General features: G+C 26.5%; 1 protein-coding gene across 3 annotated transcripts; it reads left to right on the top strand.

Annotated features, from left to right (window-relative positions):
• Nucleotides 1–3,125: 3,125 nt before the first annotated feature.
• On the top strand, nucleotides 3,126–20,125 carry LOC105829986 (elongation of very long chain fatty acids protein AAEL008004). Of its 3 annotated transcripts, none has more exons than XM_012669083.3 (4): nucleotides 3,126–3,634; nucleotides 15,599–15,669; nucleotides 16,208–16,479; nucleotides 17,806–20,125. In XM_012669083.3, the coding sequence occupies exons 2-4, from the start codon at nucleotides 15,621–15,623 to the stop codon at nucleotides 18,358–18,360; spliced, it is 876 nt and encodes a 291-aa protein (XP_012524537.1). In that variant the 5' UTR covers nucleotides 3,126–3,634; nucleotides 15,599–15,620; the 3' UTR covers nucleotides 18,361–20,125. The 3 variants fall into 3 exon arrangements, with proteins under 3 accessions (XP_012524537.1, XP_012524536.1, XP_012524538.1); XM_012669082.3 differs by lacking the exon at nucleotides 3,126–3,634 and adding an exon at nucleotides 12,093–12,514; XM_012669084.3 differs by lacking the exon at nucleotides 3,126–3,634 and adding an exon at nucleotides 14,778–15,065.
• Nucleotides 20,126–22,403: the final 2,278 nt, after the last annotated feature.

Raw genomic sequence — 22,403 nt, forward strand, 5'->3', positions numbered from 1 at the left:
AATCCTTCTATTCACAGTTTAGTTATGTTTTCTTATCTATTGTATGTAAAATTTAATGACTGAATTCATAAAGTATAATGTAAATGTAAAAATTATAATTAAGAAAAATATAATAAAAGAATAAATAACATATAAGAATTAATGCAATAATTAACACGTTTTTACATATTCTCATAATAATAGCTTCCTTTTGTATCAGTGGAATATGTCGTGAATTATAAATTTATAATAAATTAAAGTAATATTATTTAGAAAAAAAGATAGGTATTATATCCATTAGTAGCATTATATTACATTTTAAGTTTATAAACATATTTTAATGCTAAATAACACAGGCACGCAAAAAATGGCTTGATATTGGAATCCAACTAGTCAATTTCTATGTATTTTGACGTACTGAACGCAAATTCGGTGTCAGAATTGCCTCATTACCCAACATTTCTTTTTTTTTTAATAAAAAAAGTAGCCTAACAAACTTAAAAATTGCAATAATTGCTCTGCACGCGGAAAATGGTAAGTGATGGAGCAACTTTGACACCGAATTTGTGTTCAGTGGCTTAAAATACATAAAGATATCATGATCTGGTCTGTGATACAAACCATTTTTTATGGGTGGCTGTACTGCACTGCCACACCAAGAAATTTAATCTCTATCACGAACCGGACCATGATATTTTTATGTATTTTGAACCGCTGAACACAAATCTTGTGTTACAATTGCTCTATCACCCACCATTTTGCGCGTGCAGTGAAATTATTACGATTTTCAAGATTTTTAAGGCTATCTTTTTAATTAAAAAAAAAGGTGAGTGATGGAGCAATTCTGACAACGGATTTGTGTTCAGCACGTCAAAATACATGGAAATTAACTCGTAAGGTCCCAGTATCAAATCACTTTTTTTGTGTGCCTGTGTAATTATTGAGTGCGACACAATATAAAAACTAATTGCGAGAAAAAAATAACAATAAAGTACAATAATTGCTTTATTAATTAGTTTTTTTTTAAGATAAATGAACAAATAACTCAATAAAAAATTATAACAAACGATTAAAGACAAATTATAAATATTACATCAGTAGAAAATGTAGGTATTTATACTCAACAATAAAGAAAAATTTATAGTGTCTTAGAAAAAGGCTCGAGAACGAGAAGTGCAAAGGCCTTAGGTAAGGGAAAGGGAAGCATCACAAAACTGCAGACGTTACCATGAGCACCTTCTCCGCGACTTTATTCACCTTCGTTTATAACTTGTCTTATGCCCGAATCACACTAGGCAATTGACGATTGTGTTTGCGTTCACGTTGCGTCTACGATTGTCTCTTGACAAATAGACAAACGACTAAATAAGAATCGCTAATCGTAATCGCCAACAGGTGCCTTCTAATTGGTCAAGAGACAATCGTAGACGCATTATTAGTGCAAATACTAATTATAGCTAAATTAGAATAGTAACAAATGGAAATATATAAAATATTAACTAATAGCTTTGTTTATTATTTATGGCGAATTCGGTTGAGTGCACGAGTGCGCACTAGTGCGCCCTCGTTTAGTGTTTCGTATTCTGTTGGCTTGTATTCAGAATGGGAAAAACTAAACTACACTAAACGAGGACGCACTCAGTGCGCACTAGTGCGCACTGGTGCATTCAACCGAATTCGCCATTACTGTCTATCTTATTAATTTCAATTATATATTAAATTAATAGATCAAATATCAAGTATGAATTTATTGTTCAACGTAATATATATATGTACATTAATTAATTAATTAATTAAATATAAAGATAATATATATACATGTAGTTGGAAATTTGCAAATCAAATAAATTTTTGTGTATAACTCAAAAACTAAGGTCGAGCGGCGGTAACATGTATAGGGAAAAGTTGTTCAGAACAATGATCTTGACAACATATTTAAAGCTAATCAAAATTGGTGAGAAATCGCCAATGTAAATAATTACCATAACTTTACTTACTTTACTTTGTAAAAACTTACTTAGTATTTTGATTTTTGTATTTCCATCACAATTTGCATTAGTAAGTTATAATTATTAATACAAATAATAATATAAATCACTTTTTGCAGTACTAATATACTGCAGTTTTTACTTTCAATCTTCATCATGAATTGTTTTCCATTATTCATATATTTCTTATATTTTTCTTATATATTATATATTTATACATTTTACAGATCATGTATTTGCATTGTGAGATAATGTACAATTATATACGTTTTAATAATAACGCTAGAAGAATGCGGTGCATTGCACTATTAATTAGTAAATTTGAAGGTTACCAAGTATGATTTTTGTAAGAAATCTCGAACAACAGATAATTAATTAATAAAGCTGTAAAAAATCGATTTTAAAGGCAAATTTATATTTTCAAACACAGTTGATCTCTGTTATGCCAAGTTTCAATGACAATACATAAATATTTCTATAAGGTTTAGTATTTATATAATAATTATTGAGTTACATTGAATTAAATAGTACGATAAACAGAAATTCTAATTATGCAAATTAATGATTATTTTGTTTCTCTTTTAGGATAACGGTTAAAGTGGATTCTTTGTTTTATCAAATATTGATTCTGTAGTTTTATCTAATGTTCTAAATATCTATGCTAAATTATTTTCTATCTTACTCATTTTTCACATTTTTATTATGGCCTTTCTGATGTAATTATATGTAACAATAATAAAAGATATTCACTTCTTTTACTAGTGCCTTCTAACTCATGTTGTAATTTTATTATTATAAATATGTATTTGTAAAATAAAATGTAGCTAATGAAATATTTAGAAAAAAAAAAATTAACTCCAAAACTTTCATACATAACTTTTTAAAAAATTGATTCTTTTTATCCGGATACAACTTTTTATGTTATACCTCTGAAGTATACTTCTTCAACTTACAATTTTTTTAAACCATATTATTTTTAAATTTTTACACAAAGATACTTTTCAAAAAATAATCACACAAAGTAAATATTTTATTAACTTATTAATATAATTCCGCGCTCGCATGTACCGTAATTTTTTTTTGAAGTCCTTCCGAATTACTTGTAAAATGAAATTTAAAGTAAAATCCTTATCTAAATTGTGCGTTTCATTTTTAATACGTCTCAAAATAACAATATGGCGACAGGTATAAACAGTACCGGTCTAAAAAAAACACTTCTCTCGTCAACGAGTCGCGCTTACTGCTACTACTGCTACTGCTCTGGAGGACGTCCACGTCGTTCGAGAAAGGGGGAAAACCATGATTGCACTGTACATCTATAGTGCTGCAAAATAAGAACTGCCACTCCACGCACGGTGCAGTATCTCGTTAACTTCCATCGAAGACTAACCCACTCACTCTATTCGCCGCTTTGTTTTCCCTATTTTTTCCAATTTTTCTCGCATTTTACTCGTCATTCCGTTGCAGTGAACGAATGTGTGAATAAGAAAATCGCGTGAGACACAAACAGGCTTCGATAATAAAAAATCTAGTCATAACAACTATTTTGCAGAGCTTATTGACGAGAACAGATTACATTGAAATTACTCAAACTGATCAGTGACCAAGAATTCAGAATTGCGAGGTTGTGATCGAACATATCACCGTTGATTATTCATCAATCAGTGGTAAGAAGATTTTTGAATTGTGATTTGATGATCTTATTCTACATTTTTATGTTAATATCATATTAATATTATGCAGCATTCATAAATTATATTTTGCAGGAAATTTCATTTAATATTGTTAACAGTTAGGGAACTAAAACAATTGACTGTTGTTGTCGTTTGTTTTAATTATTGTGAATCTATTGTACGTTGCCGTTATTGTAAGAGAATCTATATCGAACAAAAGTAACCAATTTCACACCGCCAGTAGTTTTTTAAAAAAAGACAAATTTATTTGTTAATTCGACCAATACTGACAATCGTACATGACAAGCGAAGTTGTACCAAGTACAAATACAAGTACAACTTCGCTTGTCATGTACGATTGTCAGTGTTGGTCGAATTAACAAATAAATTTGTCTTTTTTTATATCGAACAACATTATATTAAAATAAAATAAAATTTCAAAGAATAAGTATGCTAACACGGCAATATAACGTCATGTTTCAAGTTTAATCTACAATTATTAATATTAATAAAGCAATATATAAATAAGATTTCTTAGACTCTAATAAAGACAGTGAAAAGGATATAGCATGCATTAAAAAATCTAAAAATTGTTGATTCCGAATACTGCGTTAAGAGAATGCACATTACTAATGACATTACACGGCTTTTAGCCTTAGAAATCTGAAGGTTTGTACAAATATATCTTAAAAATATACAATTTTAACTAAGTATAAGTAATTTTTCAAAACAGAATCTTGTAAGTGGTAAAATTAGATTTTAATAATAAAATTTTTGATATATAAAAGGCAAATACTAAATAAAATTTATGTTATTACAAGTCCTAGAAACATAATGATATTAAATATGTTACACAAATTAGTTATTTATTAAAATATATAAAAACCAGCAAAGAAATTGATGGCATATTATACAACATTAAACTATAAAATCTCGTGCTTTAATTCTTATATAATAAAAAAAATTAATTTTTTATTTTAACATAAAGTATTTATATAATATACAATAAATTAGTATTAAAATAATAAATTTATATTAAAATAAATATTATATAATCTTTATTTCTAATTATCATTGCATATAAAGCTTAAATAAATTTTTACATTATAATTTTATAGAATTAAAATCTTTTATCTCGAAGCTATTTTCAAAACAATTAATTTTTTGAATTTTTTTCTAGAAGCAAAGAAAAAGAACGCAATTTAAAGAATAAAATTTTAATATACTTGCGTAAATATTAATTATGCATTATTATTATCATAACATTTTATTCGCATCTGCTATATTCAGATTTTGATATTTTCTTTGAACGTTTTAAATTAAATATTTTTATAATAAAATTACTATTTTATAGTAAATCAAGATTTTAATATTTAAAATTTGACTATTATAGTATTCAACTGCGCACATTTTTTATTTATATAATGTTTATTGATACTTTTGTTTTCTACACCAAGATAATGGTACAATTATTTTTTTGTACATAATATTTCAAAATTGTGATAAATTAGATACATAATTATTTATCTATCTATTTATATGTCTGTTTTTCACGCTAAAGCAGTTCTGCTGAATTGAAATACGTAAACATACTTTGTATCCGTCTGTTCTGATTTATCTTTAAACAATTAACAATGTTGGGTTTACGTAAAACGTAAATTATAAGAAAAAGTTGATTTACTTATAAAATGAACAAAGAAAAACATCATAATGTTATATTTTCTTTATAAATGTCGATTTATAAGGTAAGAAACACTTTATTAATCACTTTTTGTATCTTCATTTGCATACCAATCTATCAAATTCAATGATTAGCAATAAACAAATATAAACGTATTCAAGCCTTTTGTAGTCGCAATATTGAATTTCTTTAATGCATAAATATTAAATTTGTAATTTATTTTTGTTAACTTTTATATTTTAAGTATATTGTTTAAATAATTAAAAGACTTTATTTTAGTTACACATATAAATATATGTATATCTATAACATATAATACATATAAAAACTTTAATTTGAAATCAATGTTTTATTTAGCATTAAATTTGTAAAAACCAATGCATTGATTTTCAATATCCTTTTTTTGTGATATTTATATGTATCCATTAAAAATTGTTTTAATTTTGTTGAAATCAAACAAATCATAAAAATAAATACATACAATTAATAAGTGTATTTTAACTCATGGCAAAATTTTACTTGTTTGGAAATAATTTATTTAAATTTTAATAACATTATTGAATTTTGCATATAATATAACGTTACATCTATAAAACATGTGTCAAGTCACTGAACACAGTTATCTATACATATAACCTCTCAGATATGGCGATGGCATGTATACCGGTTCTACGGACATTTCACAATGCGTTATAGACAATGAAAAAAATGCGATGCGTATATTTATTGACCCTTTTATGTCACTATACATTTAAGAATTAATAATTCCAGAATATATCATGTGAACTAGAATAGCAGCATACATAGTAACATTTTTTATTAATGTTGTGACGATACATTAAGAATACACACGCATACACACACATTGTACATACGTATAAAGCGTTAACCGATCGCGAAACCAGACAATTTCCTCGCAAGTCTCAATTCTGAAGGACGCGTGAATGGGTAGCCGGAACTTTTTAAGGACACGGCCGAGAAAGTCACTGACTTTAACGCGACTGATAATGACGTATCATTATTTTATTTAGATATCTGTCGACCGCAAAATTAGTTATACATACGTATGTATTAAGCGCAAATAAAGAAACGTGACCGAGAAGAGCCATATGTCAAACTCGAAGTTTTAACGAGCAAGAAACGTTCAAAAACATTATTACTACATTTCGAGAAAAATGTTTAGCGGAAAAAATATGAGACATACCCGTAAATAACTCGTGCTACCCAGAATCAAAACTTCTGCTATAAACATCTTTCTGCTATAAAAATTTTGCAAAATCTAATAATTATTTCTTTTTATTAGTTGATTAAACATGTTTGCCATTATTTTCTTTTAAATCATTTGATCGCTTTAATTAAATGCTTTAATTAAATTTAGCGTACCTTTCACTTGCCCATTATCGGAACAACACGTTATCGATATTGATAATAGTTTACTTGCAATTAATACTGCCAACATCGAAACTTAAACTTGCGACAGAAACCAAAGGAAAAATTTGATCGCCGACGTAATTTATGTATGAAAGCAACATACCGCTACTACATCGAGACTAATGTGCATTTTTGTGCGCATATATGCGTTAAAGTGTTTTTAACTTAGTCTTTAGCATTGCTGAATAATTCGTTTTGCAAGAACCGAATAAACATTTTTCTATGCACTCATATTGCGATGATGCGTGACCGCAAACAAGAATGAATCGCAGGAAATCCCGAATGCATATGCTGAGTGCATTTCAAACAGTTAATAGAAAATTAAACTGATTACGTGTAGAACTGTCATAGTTAATAGCTACATTAAATCAACCATTACTTCTTTAACTAAACTATTTTTTGCGTTAATTTAATTTAATTTTTAAGTTTTGTGAATGGTGTGTATAAATATATCGTAAAAGAAATTAGACGAGTAAATTATATTCTATGATTTTTATTCAAGTTTTTTTTTACGTTTCATTCACTTTGTTATGAAAATCGCGAGACTATATAATTTGTAGTATCTATCATTGTCGAGACACAGGCTAGGTATTTATAGTCAATTTTATTTAAGATGTCATCAACCAATCATAGAATCATATTAGCATTTACGGTATTACTTAAGATGTCTTGAAATAAGAATTGATTATGAATACCGGCCATAGTTTAAATGTTTCCAGATTCTTAAAGAAATATTTGAAGATCCAATGTGCAAAAGTGCTTAATAAGAATAAAGGCCATTCTATGTAAAAAATAGATACGTAGGTCGCAGTTCGCAAATGTAGCTACGGAAGCGAATGCAGATTAGAAATGTCAATCAGAAATGTCAATGATATAAATTTGTATTTTTATTTGACCTATTTTATCCACATTTGCGATTTATAATTAATGTTTTATTGAAATAATTTTAAAGTAAAAATTTATAGATTTATTTACGCAAAATTGTGACACAATTTGAAATAGACTTTGATTTTGTTTTGTTTTACCGAAATCTGTAAAATTATTTTTCAAACATTGTCAAATCGTATTAAACGTTAAACACAATAAATGAAAATTGTAGAAAATTGCGAGAAACATGAAAACAAATTTTTTTTTTTCAAGAAAAATGAAATAGAAAAGCAGATTCTCACCGTAATGAATACGTTTAAAATATTTCAAGGATTGTAAAAAGTATAAACATAGATTTAAATGATATTCTCGTTTTGTTGTAACATTATTATATATTTTTTTCCAATAAGACTAAAAAATGTATAAAGGAAAAGATGATATTTTGATTCTTGTATGTATAACTCGTATGTATAACTTGTTAGTAACCTCATTACTAACACGTAAGATTAGACAACTCAGAAATTCAGAAAATTCTGAAAAAATGTGTGCAAATAGAGTAGTTTTTTTATAACACGAAACTATTTTTTATTTTTGCAAAATTACACTTGGTAGGGATAAAACATTCTTTAAAAGAATTTTTTTCTATCTTGTGTAGTTTCGGAGATATTTACTTCTCGATCGAAATATCGAAGACATTTACTCAAAAAATTTTGCAACTTTAATAAAAATTATACGTGTGTAAAATCTAACTGAGATAAATAAATAATTAGCAAATACTCTGATATGTATATGTATGGCATCTAATCAATATAGCTGATAGAAGCAAAATTTTCAAATTCTATACATGATGGCCAAAATTTTAGCAGATACAAAAATTAGCGATACATTTTAGTTGTGATATCAAGAAATTTGCCTATATCAGCAAAAAATTTTTGATACGTGGAAAAGAAACAACCGATTTTTTTCGAAGGGGTGTTTTATCTCCTTAAATCGTAATTTTGCGAAAATAAAAAATAGTTCTGTGTTGGGAAAGAAGTATTCTACTTGTACATGATTTTTCCGAATTTTCCGAATTTCCGGATTGTTTAACATCTCTTGTAAGTAACGAATTAATTCTTTATGGAATTACTTGTTAATAGCTCATTATTGTGCAATGCGTTATGCGATGTTTATGCTAATGCCAATACACAATAGCCGACATTTGTTACAAAGTATTTTTATTTTTGAGAATTTTAAAATTTTGTAATGTATTTTAATTATATTTACTTAATTTGTTCTTTTTATAGTTGGACATATAAATGTATGTACATTCGCGTATTTTTTATTGTTTAACATTTTATTTAACTGTGCATATTTTGAGTTATGTAAAATTAAATAATAGTATGGAAGTTTGCTCCTCAAGCATGTTAATATTTTTAATACAGCCTCTTTTTCAAAGTTTTTATGTCGAAGTACTTATTCGATAAGTGGTTATTCGATTTATTATTAGATCCAATTTGTGCTAATCATATGTATTAGTTTTTCAACAATACGATTTATATGGAAAAGAGTTATGTTATATAACATATGTAATATATCTAACATATTTGCTTATATTCTTTAATTTGCTTTATTTTTATATATATATATACAATTTTATTTATAATATACTATAATTTATAATAAAACACTGCATTTTAACACTGTATTTTAAAAATAAGACCAGTTTTTTCTATTTTTGTGGACTACATTATCACATTTGTTTTTCCTTAATCATCAATATTTATAAGGGATAAATATTTTATAATTCTAAATAATAAATATTTTATATTTAGTTTATTTATATTCGCAAACATTTTATTATCAGTTTAGAATTAATTGAATAGATTAACGAAATGTAACCGTGAAGTTTTTAATTTAAATTATTGATTATTAAAAAAGTTATTCTTATACAATGTGAATGAGAGACCGAAATTTCACCTTCCTTTTTACTTAAAAAAAAATCGTGCATTTATGATAAACAAAATGTATAAACATATAAAAATTTTTTGCATATATCACTACACTATGTAAAATAGCATATAGCATAAGCATAAAAAATCTCAATAAAACTATGTGTACGTCATAAATTATACAAGAAATTCTTATACTTTATTATATCACAATGTGATTTCATACGTACAAAATAACGTATGTACATGCACATGAATAAAAGAACTCTATGCATGCGTATTTTTTTCCATTCAATTAGAGTCTATCCTCATTACGTAAATGATATTTAACACAACTGTTAACTTTTAATTTAATAACTTATTATAAGAAATAAACTTGGAAAAATGTAAGTAGATTAAATAAATTTTTAATGAATTATAATGTTAAACTTAATAAATATAAAAATAATGCGCAAATAAATGATCGATTTAAACAATTTAAACGTTATTCTAAGGAATGACTTCCATCTTCAAGAATGTATTCGTTCAAGGCTTAGTAATATGAGATAAAGTCTCCAATCTAATTGTATTTGAAAAATACTCAACGACCGATCACGGAAAGGAAACTTTGTTAAAAATAACAATGTACGTAAAATATTATATAATAAAATAATAGCTAGAATATGCATAAGAGTAATCTTTAAAAGTTCTTTTTGTGTACATGCAATATAATCAAATTCTGTGGTACCTTCACTATTGTGCTAAGTCTTCACATTTTACACATGCATATTTTCAAACGTTTTTCTGACATCATTGTTACGACTATAAATATACTAATGTTATAGGAAAATAAGGCATATAATTTAGATATATTAAGAAATACAACGCAATTTGAAATTTACTGTACATAGATGGAAATAAGATAATTTTTGCATAATTATTATATTGTTTCAAACTTAAAAAACAAGTTCTTCTTCTTAACTTCTAAGAAACACAATTATTTCTAAATTTTACAAAATACATATACACATATCAGCATGAAAAACATATTTATTATTGATACGACTCCCATTGAGTAACTCTATCTATATAAAGTCATATTCTTTAAAATACAAAAGAAAAATGCTTTCTTACGCGTAAAATTTAGCTATTATTACATAATGCAATATTTCATCTACGTTCATATTATCAACAAAGTTACCTTTCCGTGATCGGTCACTGAGTTCTTCTCAAATGTTGGACTTAATAAACTGTTATGCTGAAAACCAAATAGGTGATTGTTGTACTAATACTAATAGGTAGTTTACAAATGTTTAAGAAACGATTTGCAATTATAGTAGCTTTGAATTACGTAAAAACACTAAATCTTTATCCACGTTATTTATGTTCTTATATATATATTTACATGACATATAATATGCATATACGCGACCATGAATTAAATACTTTCTAAAATCCTAGAAAATACGGATATTGCTATGGATTATAATTTATATTATAAATGCTATTGATTATGATATATATTGATTAAGATTTACGTAATTGTATAATTTGTAAAGATATTTTCGGAAACTATACACAGTTCAGAGAATAAATTAAAAGTTTAAATGTTTGAAAAAAAAATCTGATAAATTTAATCAGCATGTCTTTGTTGAAAACTGAATGAATCAAAATTTTTTAACAAATTCTCCGAAGTAATTCCTTTCTGTTAAACTTATTAAAGTTTTTAATAATGATATTAAATGTATATGATTTAGATCAGCATAACATTTTAGTGAAAAAAGCATCTAGTAAATATAAAACTGTTAAGAGTTTTATAAATCCAGTCCGAAAAATGTAAACGAAATCTTTATAATTAAATTTACCAAACGTTCTAACTATAAACTATTCAAACATAATAGTCAAAAATTCTATTTTGTTTTATCAAATGCATACTATAATATACATCCGGTTTAATCAAAACACTTTTTTCAATTTTCTAATTACAGAGAGAGAGAGAGAGAGAGAGAGAGAGAGAGAGAGAGAGAGAGAGAGAGAGACAAGAAATCTCGATTAAAAAGAAAAATTGATAGAATTTAAATGTTACTTCTTTGTTCTCTTTATATCATCACGTTTTATGTTAAAACGCTATGGTTATTTATTTTATGATATATATTTTTAAAATGTAATACAATTTACAATTCTGTTGTAGTGATATTAAATATACGGTAAAATATAGTTAAATTTCTTAATTAACATATAATACACCAAACGCTTCTCACGACTAAAAGCATGAACTTAATTTTGATGGTCAATATCTCGTTCGACTGGTTTCAAGGTGGAACACTTGTGAAGATTTACTTCGGTCTTAGTCTCAAAGGGCAGAGAATCACTTTTATAGAATTCCACGTTGCATTAACCTTCAAAATTTCATTCACCTTTGTTGAGATTCTGAAGTGTTTCTTTGTCCAGAGAATATGCGAAATTTCATATATTTTTTCATTTCACATATTGAGATAATTTTGATAATTACTTACATTAACGATTCCTCACCGAGTTTGATGACCTTTAAATATGTTGTCAGGATTATTATTCTGAACAATTTTTCCTTATACATGTTACCGCCGCTCGGCCTTAATTTCTGAGTTAAACACAAAGTTTTTTTTTTTTTTAATTTTTTGCTTCGGTTTCATTAGTTTTAAAGCAGGGAGAGGGGTGCAAAAACATGTGAACGGAGTGCAGAGGGAGAGGCTTTGTCTCTCTACTTTGCTCTGTAAGCAAGGAGGAGGTGTGGGTAGACCTTGCTTTGTGTGGAAAGTCACAAACGTTGTTTTGCTCAATGTTGTACAAAAACGTAGAGGGGGTTTTCCACGTTTTCCACGTCAAACATGATGCACGCTGTTTCCACATTGTTCTGCGCCACGGAGAACTCTCTGCTTTAATCAAAGTCTGTTCTGTGTTAACAGTTATTCTAGTCATCATCCTCGTTTTATCGCTTATTGAACTGTTAGTGTTGTTTGATATAACAAATTACATATTTTGACGTGGTTTTATATTAAAAAGGAATAAGAAGTTATATAAATTTTTGGATATTTGCAATAATTATGATAAATTAATTGATTTTTTAATTGAACGCAAAGTGATCCATGACATTTATAGAAAAGTTATTAACACAAGTTTTATGATAATAATAATAGTAAACATTGATAGTCTACGTATACTTAACCGACACTTCTTCGCTATGGTCACACACATACACACACACATACACACACGCGCGCGCGGGGGGAAATGTAGAGGAGGCCTTTGGCCCACACCTACTCCGTTGGTAAGAGTGCCCTGGGCAGAAGTGCGCAAAAGTACGGTACGTATTTTGTTGAGAAATAACTGTCAGTTAAGTCGTAATTTATCAACAACAAAGTACGCATCATATTTTTGCGAACTTCTGCCCAGAGCATCCCTACTGAGAGAATAGGTGTGGGAGGGGGGCCGAAGGTACATGTATAGAAAAAAGTTCAGAATAATGACTTTAATAACATATTTAAAGGTCATCAAAATCGGTGAGGAATTGCTAATGTAAATAATTACCATGCAGTTCAATAAGAGAACAAATCATGTTATTTCGAAATTGTTTATTATATTGTCATTATGACTCTTTTTTAATACATCTCGTCTTAGATCTTTATTTGGAAGGTCTCGCGGGATCGCAACCGGTTTATGTTCAATTTTTTTTTTCTTCAAGGTCGTTCATTCAAGAACTCGAACGTCCTATAATTACACATCAAGGATAGGATATACTTGTATAGGGAATTGAATACTGTCTGGCAATGATGCGCCAGACAGTATTCAATTAAATTTTAACTTTGTTTCTCTTTTCTTTTTAAATACATCCATTAACGTTTTAATTTTTGTTAAATAAAATAGAAATTAAGCCAAATTGAATTGAAAACACTTTGTAAATGGCATTAACGTATAACCGACGACATGAGATAGTATTCTGCAAAGAGAAATTGTGTTTTTTTTCTCTCGTAAACTGCGGTAAACCACAGAAATTTGGCCGCAATAATATCTTCGTCCTTCAAAGATCTTGATCGTTTCTTTTAAAACCCGTGTGTTAAACAACAATTTATTGCTAATAATGATTTCACAAGCAACTATGTCTAGTATTTCTAGATTCTATGGTTCTTGCAAAACGCTCGTTACTACACAAGTGTCATTATCGTATTATATGTAGTGAACTAAATTATCGATGCTTTGCAGTTGCTCTTAGAAAAATAATAATACATTTTTAAAATTATTAGATACATTTACGTAAGATTGTAATTTGTGATCATAAAATTATCGTCTATTGTTAGTCAATCTCTACTGATCTGGGACCTTTCATAAAAATTATATAATTATGTCAATAAAATAAAAAATATATATATACTTTTGACGCAAGAAACAATTAAATTTTTTTGAGGCTTAAACAATTATTTTTATTTTATTTTAGAACAAATTAAACGTAATAAAAGTGACGAAAATTGTTTTAATGTATTTACTGTAAATAGTTAAAACAGAAAATTATTTCTGTACATTTCTCTTTCTATAAAGAAAATTATTGAGAGAATCTGATTTGATCTGTACAAGAGAAGCAATAATGAGAAAGAGCGTTAACTTTATCACAATACTTCACAGAAATCTGATTTATTTTGATCCGAATTTGACTTTGACCTAAAATGATCTTTGACCCAATGATGAACATAAACCATCAAACTTAAAATTCTTAAAAATACCCACAAATGTGTCGTGAGTTTCCTTAGTCTCTTTCTTATTTGGTATCTTTATATATATCACGTATATAAAAACTGTACGTGTGTGTACATACATTTATAAAATAATATTCATAATATTAGTCAAACGTATATTATAACATTACATTAAGAACATTACATAAAAAAGAAATATCTATATTATATTAATATATAAAATATTAATTTTTGTCTTCTTGCTAATCTGAATACTCATTAATCTCATTGCATTGCAGATAAAACTTTTATATCGCATCAAAATGATAACATGTTGTCTAATTTATCTGATAATGTTCTTTTCTAAAAGGTCTTTTTTTAAGAGATCTTTAAATTTAATATTACTTCTAAAACATACAAATTAAAATCAAATTTTCTTTATGTCAGTCAATTTTAACTAAGTTTAAATATTATTTATTTGTAATAATATAATACTTTAATAATTCTTCAAGGATAAAAATATAATTCAATTTAATTATCATTAAAGAAATTGACTTTTAATTTAATTATATAAAATTCTAAAAATTTAAGATTCATTTTACCTGAAATTTTGCCTGAATAATTAATTATGTCACAGACTGTACGTTGAATGCTAATTAAAAATTGCATATATATATTTTGCGGCCGTTGCAATTGCTTGTTGCAGTCACTCGTTGCAATTTAAGAAAAGGTGCAAACAAGTTTTCATCCCCTTACCGTCCTTCTCGCGTAATTCATATTGTCATTAGGATCACCAAGGACGACCGAGGAGATGAGTAAAACAATGCAAAGTACTTTCATAGTCATTCGTTTTTTTAAATGCCTGTTGACTACATAACTGCAATACCTCATACTAGTACCAATGTCGCAACTGTTCATAAAGTAATCTAGTCTTTTCTTCTTATATAAGTGTTTAAACTCATAATTTAAAAAATTCTGATATAAATTCATAAATTATAATAGATAAATAACTTAATTAAATTTTTATGTAAGATAATAAATCTTTTTTGCAATTGTCTCTATTCTTTCTTTTGCTTATGTATATAAATCCTAATAAAGAAGATAAAAAGACTATACATATTTTCTTATTCCTATTATCATTATTAAGTACATATAGGTATACAAAATTACAATTTATCAAATTAGATTTTTGTATTCTCTTACTTCTGATACTTAAATTATGTATCATTAAAATGTAGTAAAGATATAAAAAATTTTTCTGTTTCTTGAATTTTTTTCGAGAAAAAAAATATATATTTTATTTTTTATACAGCTAAATATCAAATTTTCATATCTCAAATTAATTTACAATATATTTTTACAGATTTACGAAGTCAGACAACGATATGTCATACATCGTGGAGTGGTACAGAGATTTAATTGACAACAAACATGGTGAGTTTATAATAAAAAATATTTTGGGAAAATAATGGTATATATATCAACAAATATAGAAAAAAAGAATATTGGTATTTTGACAATATCTTTAATTTTAAAATAAAAATCTTAAAATAAGATTATATTGGGTTAAATCAAAAAAATTTACTAGATTTATTTTAAGATTTTATATAGTTTAATCAAAAAAATTATATTCTTGTTATTTAAGAATAATTTTCTTGAATAGAAAAAAAATTTTTGATAAAAGATATTACATGCTTAAATCGAAAATTATAATTTTCTTAGAATAAAATTATCAAAATAATTATATTATTCTTGAAATAACAAGTATAGTATTGAAAGACTGTAATATTGTTGAAATTCAAGATTTTCAAATTCTTCTAAGAAGATTATATATTATTGCATATGAAACAATAAACGCGTTCATATGAGTATATAAAAGTTAATTTGATACTTGCTTCTTTTCTGTATAGTGTTAAATATTACGTTACATTATATTATACGTTAAAGTGCTTAAAATTGCTATATTTTTTAGATCCGAGAACACAAGAATGGTTGTTGGTACCTAGTCCTGGTCCAGTTCTGACAATCATAGCAACATATATATATTTCTGCGTTTCTGCCGGGCCGAGATACATGAAAGACAAGAAGCCGTACGATTTGAGAAACACTCTAATAATTTATAACTTTATTCAGGTTCTATTAAGTCTTTATCTGGTTTATGAAGGCTTGATGGCTGGTTGGTTGTACGAATACAGTTTTATTTGTCAACCAGTCGATTATTCATATAAACCGAGTTCAATGAGGGTAAGTCTAAACAAACCATTATTAACATAATGACTCTATAATAATAATAATCCATATAGCATGGAATATTTTAGTTATTACAGCAATGTTGCAATTTTGCAAATTGCAGTGCAAAGGACATCACCCTTTCTATGCATGTGTCTCTCATGTTTGTACATTATTTATAGACATCTAGTAAACAATATTGCTACATGTTTGTAACGACGTTGCATTATATATAACGTTGCACTGTAAGTTTTCTGATAACTTTTATTGCTGCTCCAATATTAGCTCGTGAGCCAATTTTTATTGGAGCATGAAATTTTTTTTTAATTAGGAATTTAAACCAAATTTTAAAATAAACTCTTAAATAATTATTTCACTTCTTATACATGAGAATAATTTACTTATGAAGCAAAAATATTATCAATAGAAATAAAAAATAAACACATTCTTTAAACTTTTAAATCTGCTACATATTCTGAGAGTAATAGATTATAAAATTAAATAAATTTAATAAAATTTAATAAAAAAATAGAAAGAATTAAAGTAATATAAATAAATAACTAAGTACTCTCCGCTCTCCATTTTTTCGTAATTTCTAAAACTAAATGAGTAACGGACGTGTTTATCGTTTTAAAAAATGGATTGCAAATACCTAAGTTTAAGAAACCTTAAGGTATTTGCATAAATCGACAAAAGTATTTTACATCGAAGTGAAAGGCTTCTAAGAATCTTCATACATTACTTGTAAGTATTTTACAGATGACTCATGTAGAAGAAAAAGAAAAAGACAATGTAGCAATATTACTTACCTATGTCAGTTCTAGAGTTTATTCTGTTGGACGCTTATTTTTATTTTTCTCACAAAAAATTTTTGTAAAATTTTTTGAAAACATATTACAAAAAATGCTATATTTAATAAAAAAACACTTTCTAATTTGTATTTGTGTTTAAAAAGTTGCATTTTTAAGTTCTGTTTAAGATATAATCCAAATACAAAGTAGTATTGGCGACCTTTCTCTATGTAATCGATATTTTTGTGACAAGAGCCTTATCATTTCACTCGTTCTTACGATAACTTTAAATCATAAATACTTAAATTCAGTCTAAATTCCAAGTCTTTTCAGATGAAGGGGCATTTCCATTCTCCTAGGAAAATGTTGTTTGGCGTGATAATTATAAGCGTATCCGCTCGACCATTAACTGTTAATCGGCACAGAACATTTCAGCAATGTTTACAACAACTTTGCAAAGTTTCAACAATATTGCTGAAATATTTCAGTGCTGCTGCAATATTGTTGAAATGTTATAGTGTATGCTATATAAATAATTATATTCTTGTAGATGGCCCATGGTGTTTACACGTACTTCATATGCAAACTGATCGAGCTGCTGGACACGGTGTTCTTTGTTTTGCGCAAGAAAGATCGACAAATCACGTTCCTGCATCTCTACCATCATTCGCTAATGCCGATCTGCGCCTGGATCGGGGTGAAATTCGTTGCCGGCGGACATCCGACTCTCCTTGGTGTCATCAATGCCTTCGTCCACGTCATTATGTACACCTACTACATGTTGTCTGCGTTCGGACCTCAAATGCAAAAGTACCTATGGTGGAAAAAGCATCTGACCACCATACAGATCGTGCAATTTATTATAGTATTTTGTCACAATTTCCAAATGCTGTTTACTAGCTGTAACTTCCCAAAACAGTTGTCGTTCCTGCTCGCACTCAACGCCGGTTTGTTTATTTATATGTTTGGATCGTTCTATGTGAATAATTATTTAAAATCAAATATGCGACGGAAATCGGAGATTAATAGTACTACCAAAGGCACTGTTAATATTAACGCAATAGACTATTTCTCGAATGAAATAGATCACAGTAAATTAGATTAATGAATCTATCGCAAAGCCTTTTTGGTCGTAGGATTGGAACTGTGAGAGCAGAAGAATGATTTTTTCAAATTCAAAAATAGTTTATTAAAAACAGATTAGATTTCTGTAATGTAGATGTAATTTACGTAACATAACGTAACGTTCTCCTAATTTTGTTATTATTTTGCCAATATTTCAGCAAGTTACGAAAGTGCCTGGTAAAAAAATTTTTGTATAAAAATATATATAAAGACAAATCCTATTTAAAAGGATAATTTTTACACTGTTTCTTTTACAAAAAATTAAGTATAAGGAATGAAAAAATTTTCCTATGTATAACCATATATTTTTATGATTCAAAGAATACAAGTATATATTATACACGAAACAGAAATTTTTAAAAAGTAAGAAATTAATATAAATATACATGGACATTTTATATATAATTATATATATTTATGTATGTTTTTATATGAAAAATTTTTTACCAGATATTGAAGCGATGCAAAAGTAATGGGACCTTATGCTATTTTTAAATGTAAAGATATGTTTAATACCCATTAAATTACAACAAATGTATATTGTAGGGATAATTGAAATTATTTTTACATTTTTATAGTATATTTCAAATAGTATGTTTTTCGCAAACACAGTGTTTTATTAACAAAACTTTAATATTCCCATTATTTTTGGCAACAACTTAATAGATTAATGAGTAGAAAAGATTAGTAATAGTAACTAGTATTTAAAGTAAGAAAAATTTGACTTACTTGATGTACGAAAACAAAAACTATCCGCTTACTAATGATCCTTGCATGGATGCGTGATTTATTGATCAGAAGATTTGATGTCACTCTTACATAAAATTGTTAAACAGATGAAATAATATTAATATAATGTATAGTATGATTTGACATAAAACACACAGCTAAGATAATCTTTCATTAAACGATGGATAAAATGAACCGATTTTAATTCTCGGGTTATAAAAATGATCTTTTTTATAATTTTTAAGCTACTAAATCTGACAATCAAATTTTAATTTGTCGAGAAAAATATACACATATTAAAATTAACATATGTAAATTAACTAAGTCAATAACATAAGATCGACTTTTTGACAAATCCGTTTATTAAATATATTTCAACGTTTCGACCATTTATTTTGATCTTCTTCAGGTAAAAGTACACTACTTGGTTACGACATAACAACTTTATAAATTCGGAAATTTATACGAAATATGAAGCACGTTATGTCCCAAGTCCATAAATCATGTATAGATATAAATTAAAAATGAATAATACTCAAATAATAAAACATAAAATAAAGGAACAATTGTAAACTTTTGTAACAATTGTATAGCATGTAGCAAATTTGCAAAGCGACTAAAAAAACATATGTAAAGCTACTAAACGTGTATCATTTTTTATTAAATAAAACATGAATTATTAGAGATAACTTAGATAGTACATAGATGAATAGAAAATCGTAAAGATATCATTATAGAGAATTTCTGCAGAACTAGGAAAATGATTTTCTGAAGAATTTCTTATGAATTACCAACAATCCAATGAATATCGGAATATTTTTCAGGAATCAATTAAAGAATTTTTTGTAATTCAGATATTTAAATATTTTAAAAATTTCAAAAATATTCTCCTAGTATTTTACTATATACAATTACAGTAACAATTACATTGTCAACATTTAGTGCATATCTTTAGTGTGAATGTAATCGCAGTATGATATATGTATAATGCCAGGAAATAAAAAAGAAACAAAAACTTATCTGAGATTCAAACAATTTTAATTATTAGAAAAATAGACAAATTTTTATTTTTACTTTTTTAAAACAGGAGAATACTTATGTAATATTTTTAGGAATTTATTGTGTTATCTGGGAATATATTATCAAGTTTAAGGGGATGCTAAAGCTGTCCTGTTTTATTGATTATTTTGATTATTTCCAATTTATTAATCTTTTAATTGTATTTACAGAATTAAAATTTTTTTCCACAATTAAAGTACATACGGTAACTTAATGCGCACGTAAGAATTTTATATAAAAAACGAAAGAAAATTTTAATTTAATTTATAATTTATAATTTTTTTTGTTTTTTGTATAAAATTCTTAGGTGCGCATTAAGTTACTATATGTACTTCAATTGTGAAAAAGAATTTTTAGTTCTATAAATACAATTAAAAGATTAATGAATTGGAAATAATCAAATTAATCGTATTAATAGTATTAATCAAAATTAATACGTAAAGTTCAATAATAATTTATATAGCTTTATAAGTTAATTTTAATATTTTCCCGCAAATTAAAATTTCTTAAAGAACAGAATTAGATTTAGCAACTTAAAAATTACTTGTCATTTTTTTCCGAAAACCAAAATTGGATTTTTTACACATTGTTATTTTATACATCGTCCTTTATTTCAAAGTTCTGTCAAAAAATTTATTTTGTATGATACAATTAAGATAGGCATTTAAAATTTATGTTTCAATTTTACTTCTGGACACGTGATCTATTTATGATATGTTTTCGTATACAAGAATATACTTACAAATTTTATTTCAAATCTTTCTTTATAATGTAGAAATAAATAAAGCAATTGAGGCAATAATCTTTTATGTATTGTATCTGTATTTATAATATGTATATTTGGTTAAAAATACAAAAATGTATGAAACCTTATCTAGTGTTTAAAAAAAGGATTGATTACATCTTCGCATTAGACCTCATAATACTTTACAAAATATGTCAAAATACATAAATTTATTTATTCTCTTTCGACATACACACACACACATATACGCGCGCGCGCGCGTATATATGTATATATATATAATCAAATTTGAATTATTAAGAGTTCAGAAATTAACGTTTACATGCTTATGTTATTAAGAATGTATCATAATCTATTTAATAAATTACAAAAATAACATTTTAGAAAATAAGGTACATAACTTATGTAAAAAATTCTTGTAAATTATAATTGTAAAATAACAAACATTAATAAGACAGAATTTATTAATCCCATTATCAATGGTTACACAAATAAATTTACACAATTAAATTTCTTTACGTACATACAATATAACGCCTAACTTTGTTAAAGTCGGTTCAGCAGAGATGTGCTGTACTGTTTGTCGATATTTTAATTCTCTGTTCAAAAAACAAATCGCAATAATATATATATATGTGTTGAAACAGCAAATTTCTATAGTAATACTTTATATATTTATATATTTATATATACTAAAATATATATCAATAAACAATATATAATATATTAATTATTTAAATCTTTAATTGATAAAGTATTTTTTTATGCAATTGGACACCACAGACGCGCACTATTTGCACGCACTATTTAGCAATTTATTTTATATTTTTTAAAATAAATTGCAATGATAATTGTATAGATAACCATCTATATAAATTATGTTAACTCCGCGATGACAGCCTCTCACGATGTTAAAACAACAGAAAACCAATTAGCATCTTGAAAAAATGGTTACAATATTTCGATAGATTCGATCTTGTGCCTTATTATTAATAAAACAAAATGCAAGTAAATTTTCTAAGATCAATGACGTTAGAAAATTATTTTTCAAAATCGAAGCTTGGAAGTGCTCCGTTTAATCCAAAGTAATTGCACAAACATGAATTTGTAATGATAAGAACTAATATATAACACATATAAACATTTAATTAATTGTAAATAACTTTTGATTGGAAATAATTGTCTGCTTGCTGTTGATTAGTAGCGATTGGTTAAGTACGATTGATTAATGGCTGTCGGTTAATGACGGTTTATTGGGACCTATTATTTGGTAAAAGAAAATTAATAATTTCTTTGGCAAAAGATTCTGCGATCTGTACCAAAATGTACAAATGCGGAAACAATTTCAAAAAATAATGATCGACATGACATAAATCACAGAAAGAAATGACTCAACAAAATGACTGCTAATACATAAAATCTTATAGGAAATCTCTGTCTAAAAATATAACAATTTTTTCTCAAATAATCAATTTAATTACGACCTAACT

Source organism: Monomorium pharaonis, chromosome 9 (assembly GCF_013373865.1).
Source record: "Monomorium pharaonis isolate MP-MQ-018 chromosome 9, ASM1337386v2, whole genome shotgun sequence".
NCBI classification, from domain to species: domain Eukaryota; kingdom Metazoa; phylum Arthropoda; class Insecta; order Hymenoptera; family Formicidae; genus Monomorium; species Monomorium pharaonis.

What these genes read in the sequence shown, in the direction of transcription:
- LOC105829986 (XM_012669082.3), top strand. Translation starts at nt 12,348, where the DNA reads ATGTTGTACAAAAACGTAGAGGGGGTTTTCCACGTTTTCCACGTCAAA. An exon ending in TTTAATTGACAACAAACATG is followed by an intron (nt 15,670 to 16,207) that starts GTGAGTTTATAA and finishes TATATTTTTTAG; the next exon opens with ATCCGAGAACACAAGAATGG. An exon ending in ATAAACCGAGTTCAATGAGG is followed by an intron (nt 16,480 to 17,805) that starts GTAAGTCTAAAC and finishes ATATTCTTGTAG; the next exon opens with ATGGCCCATGGTGTTTACAC.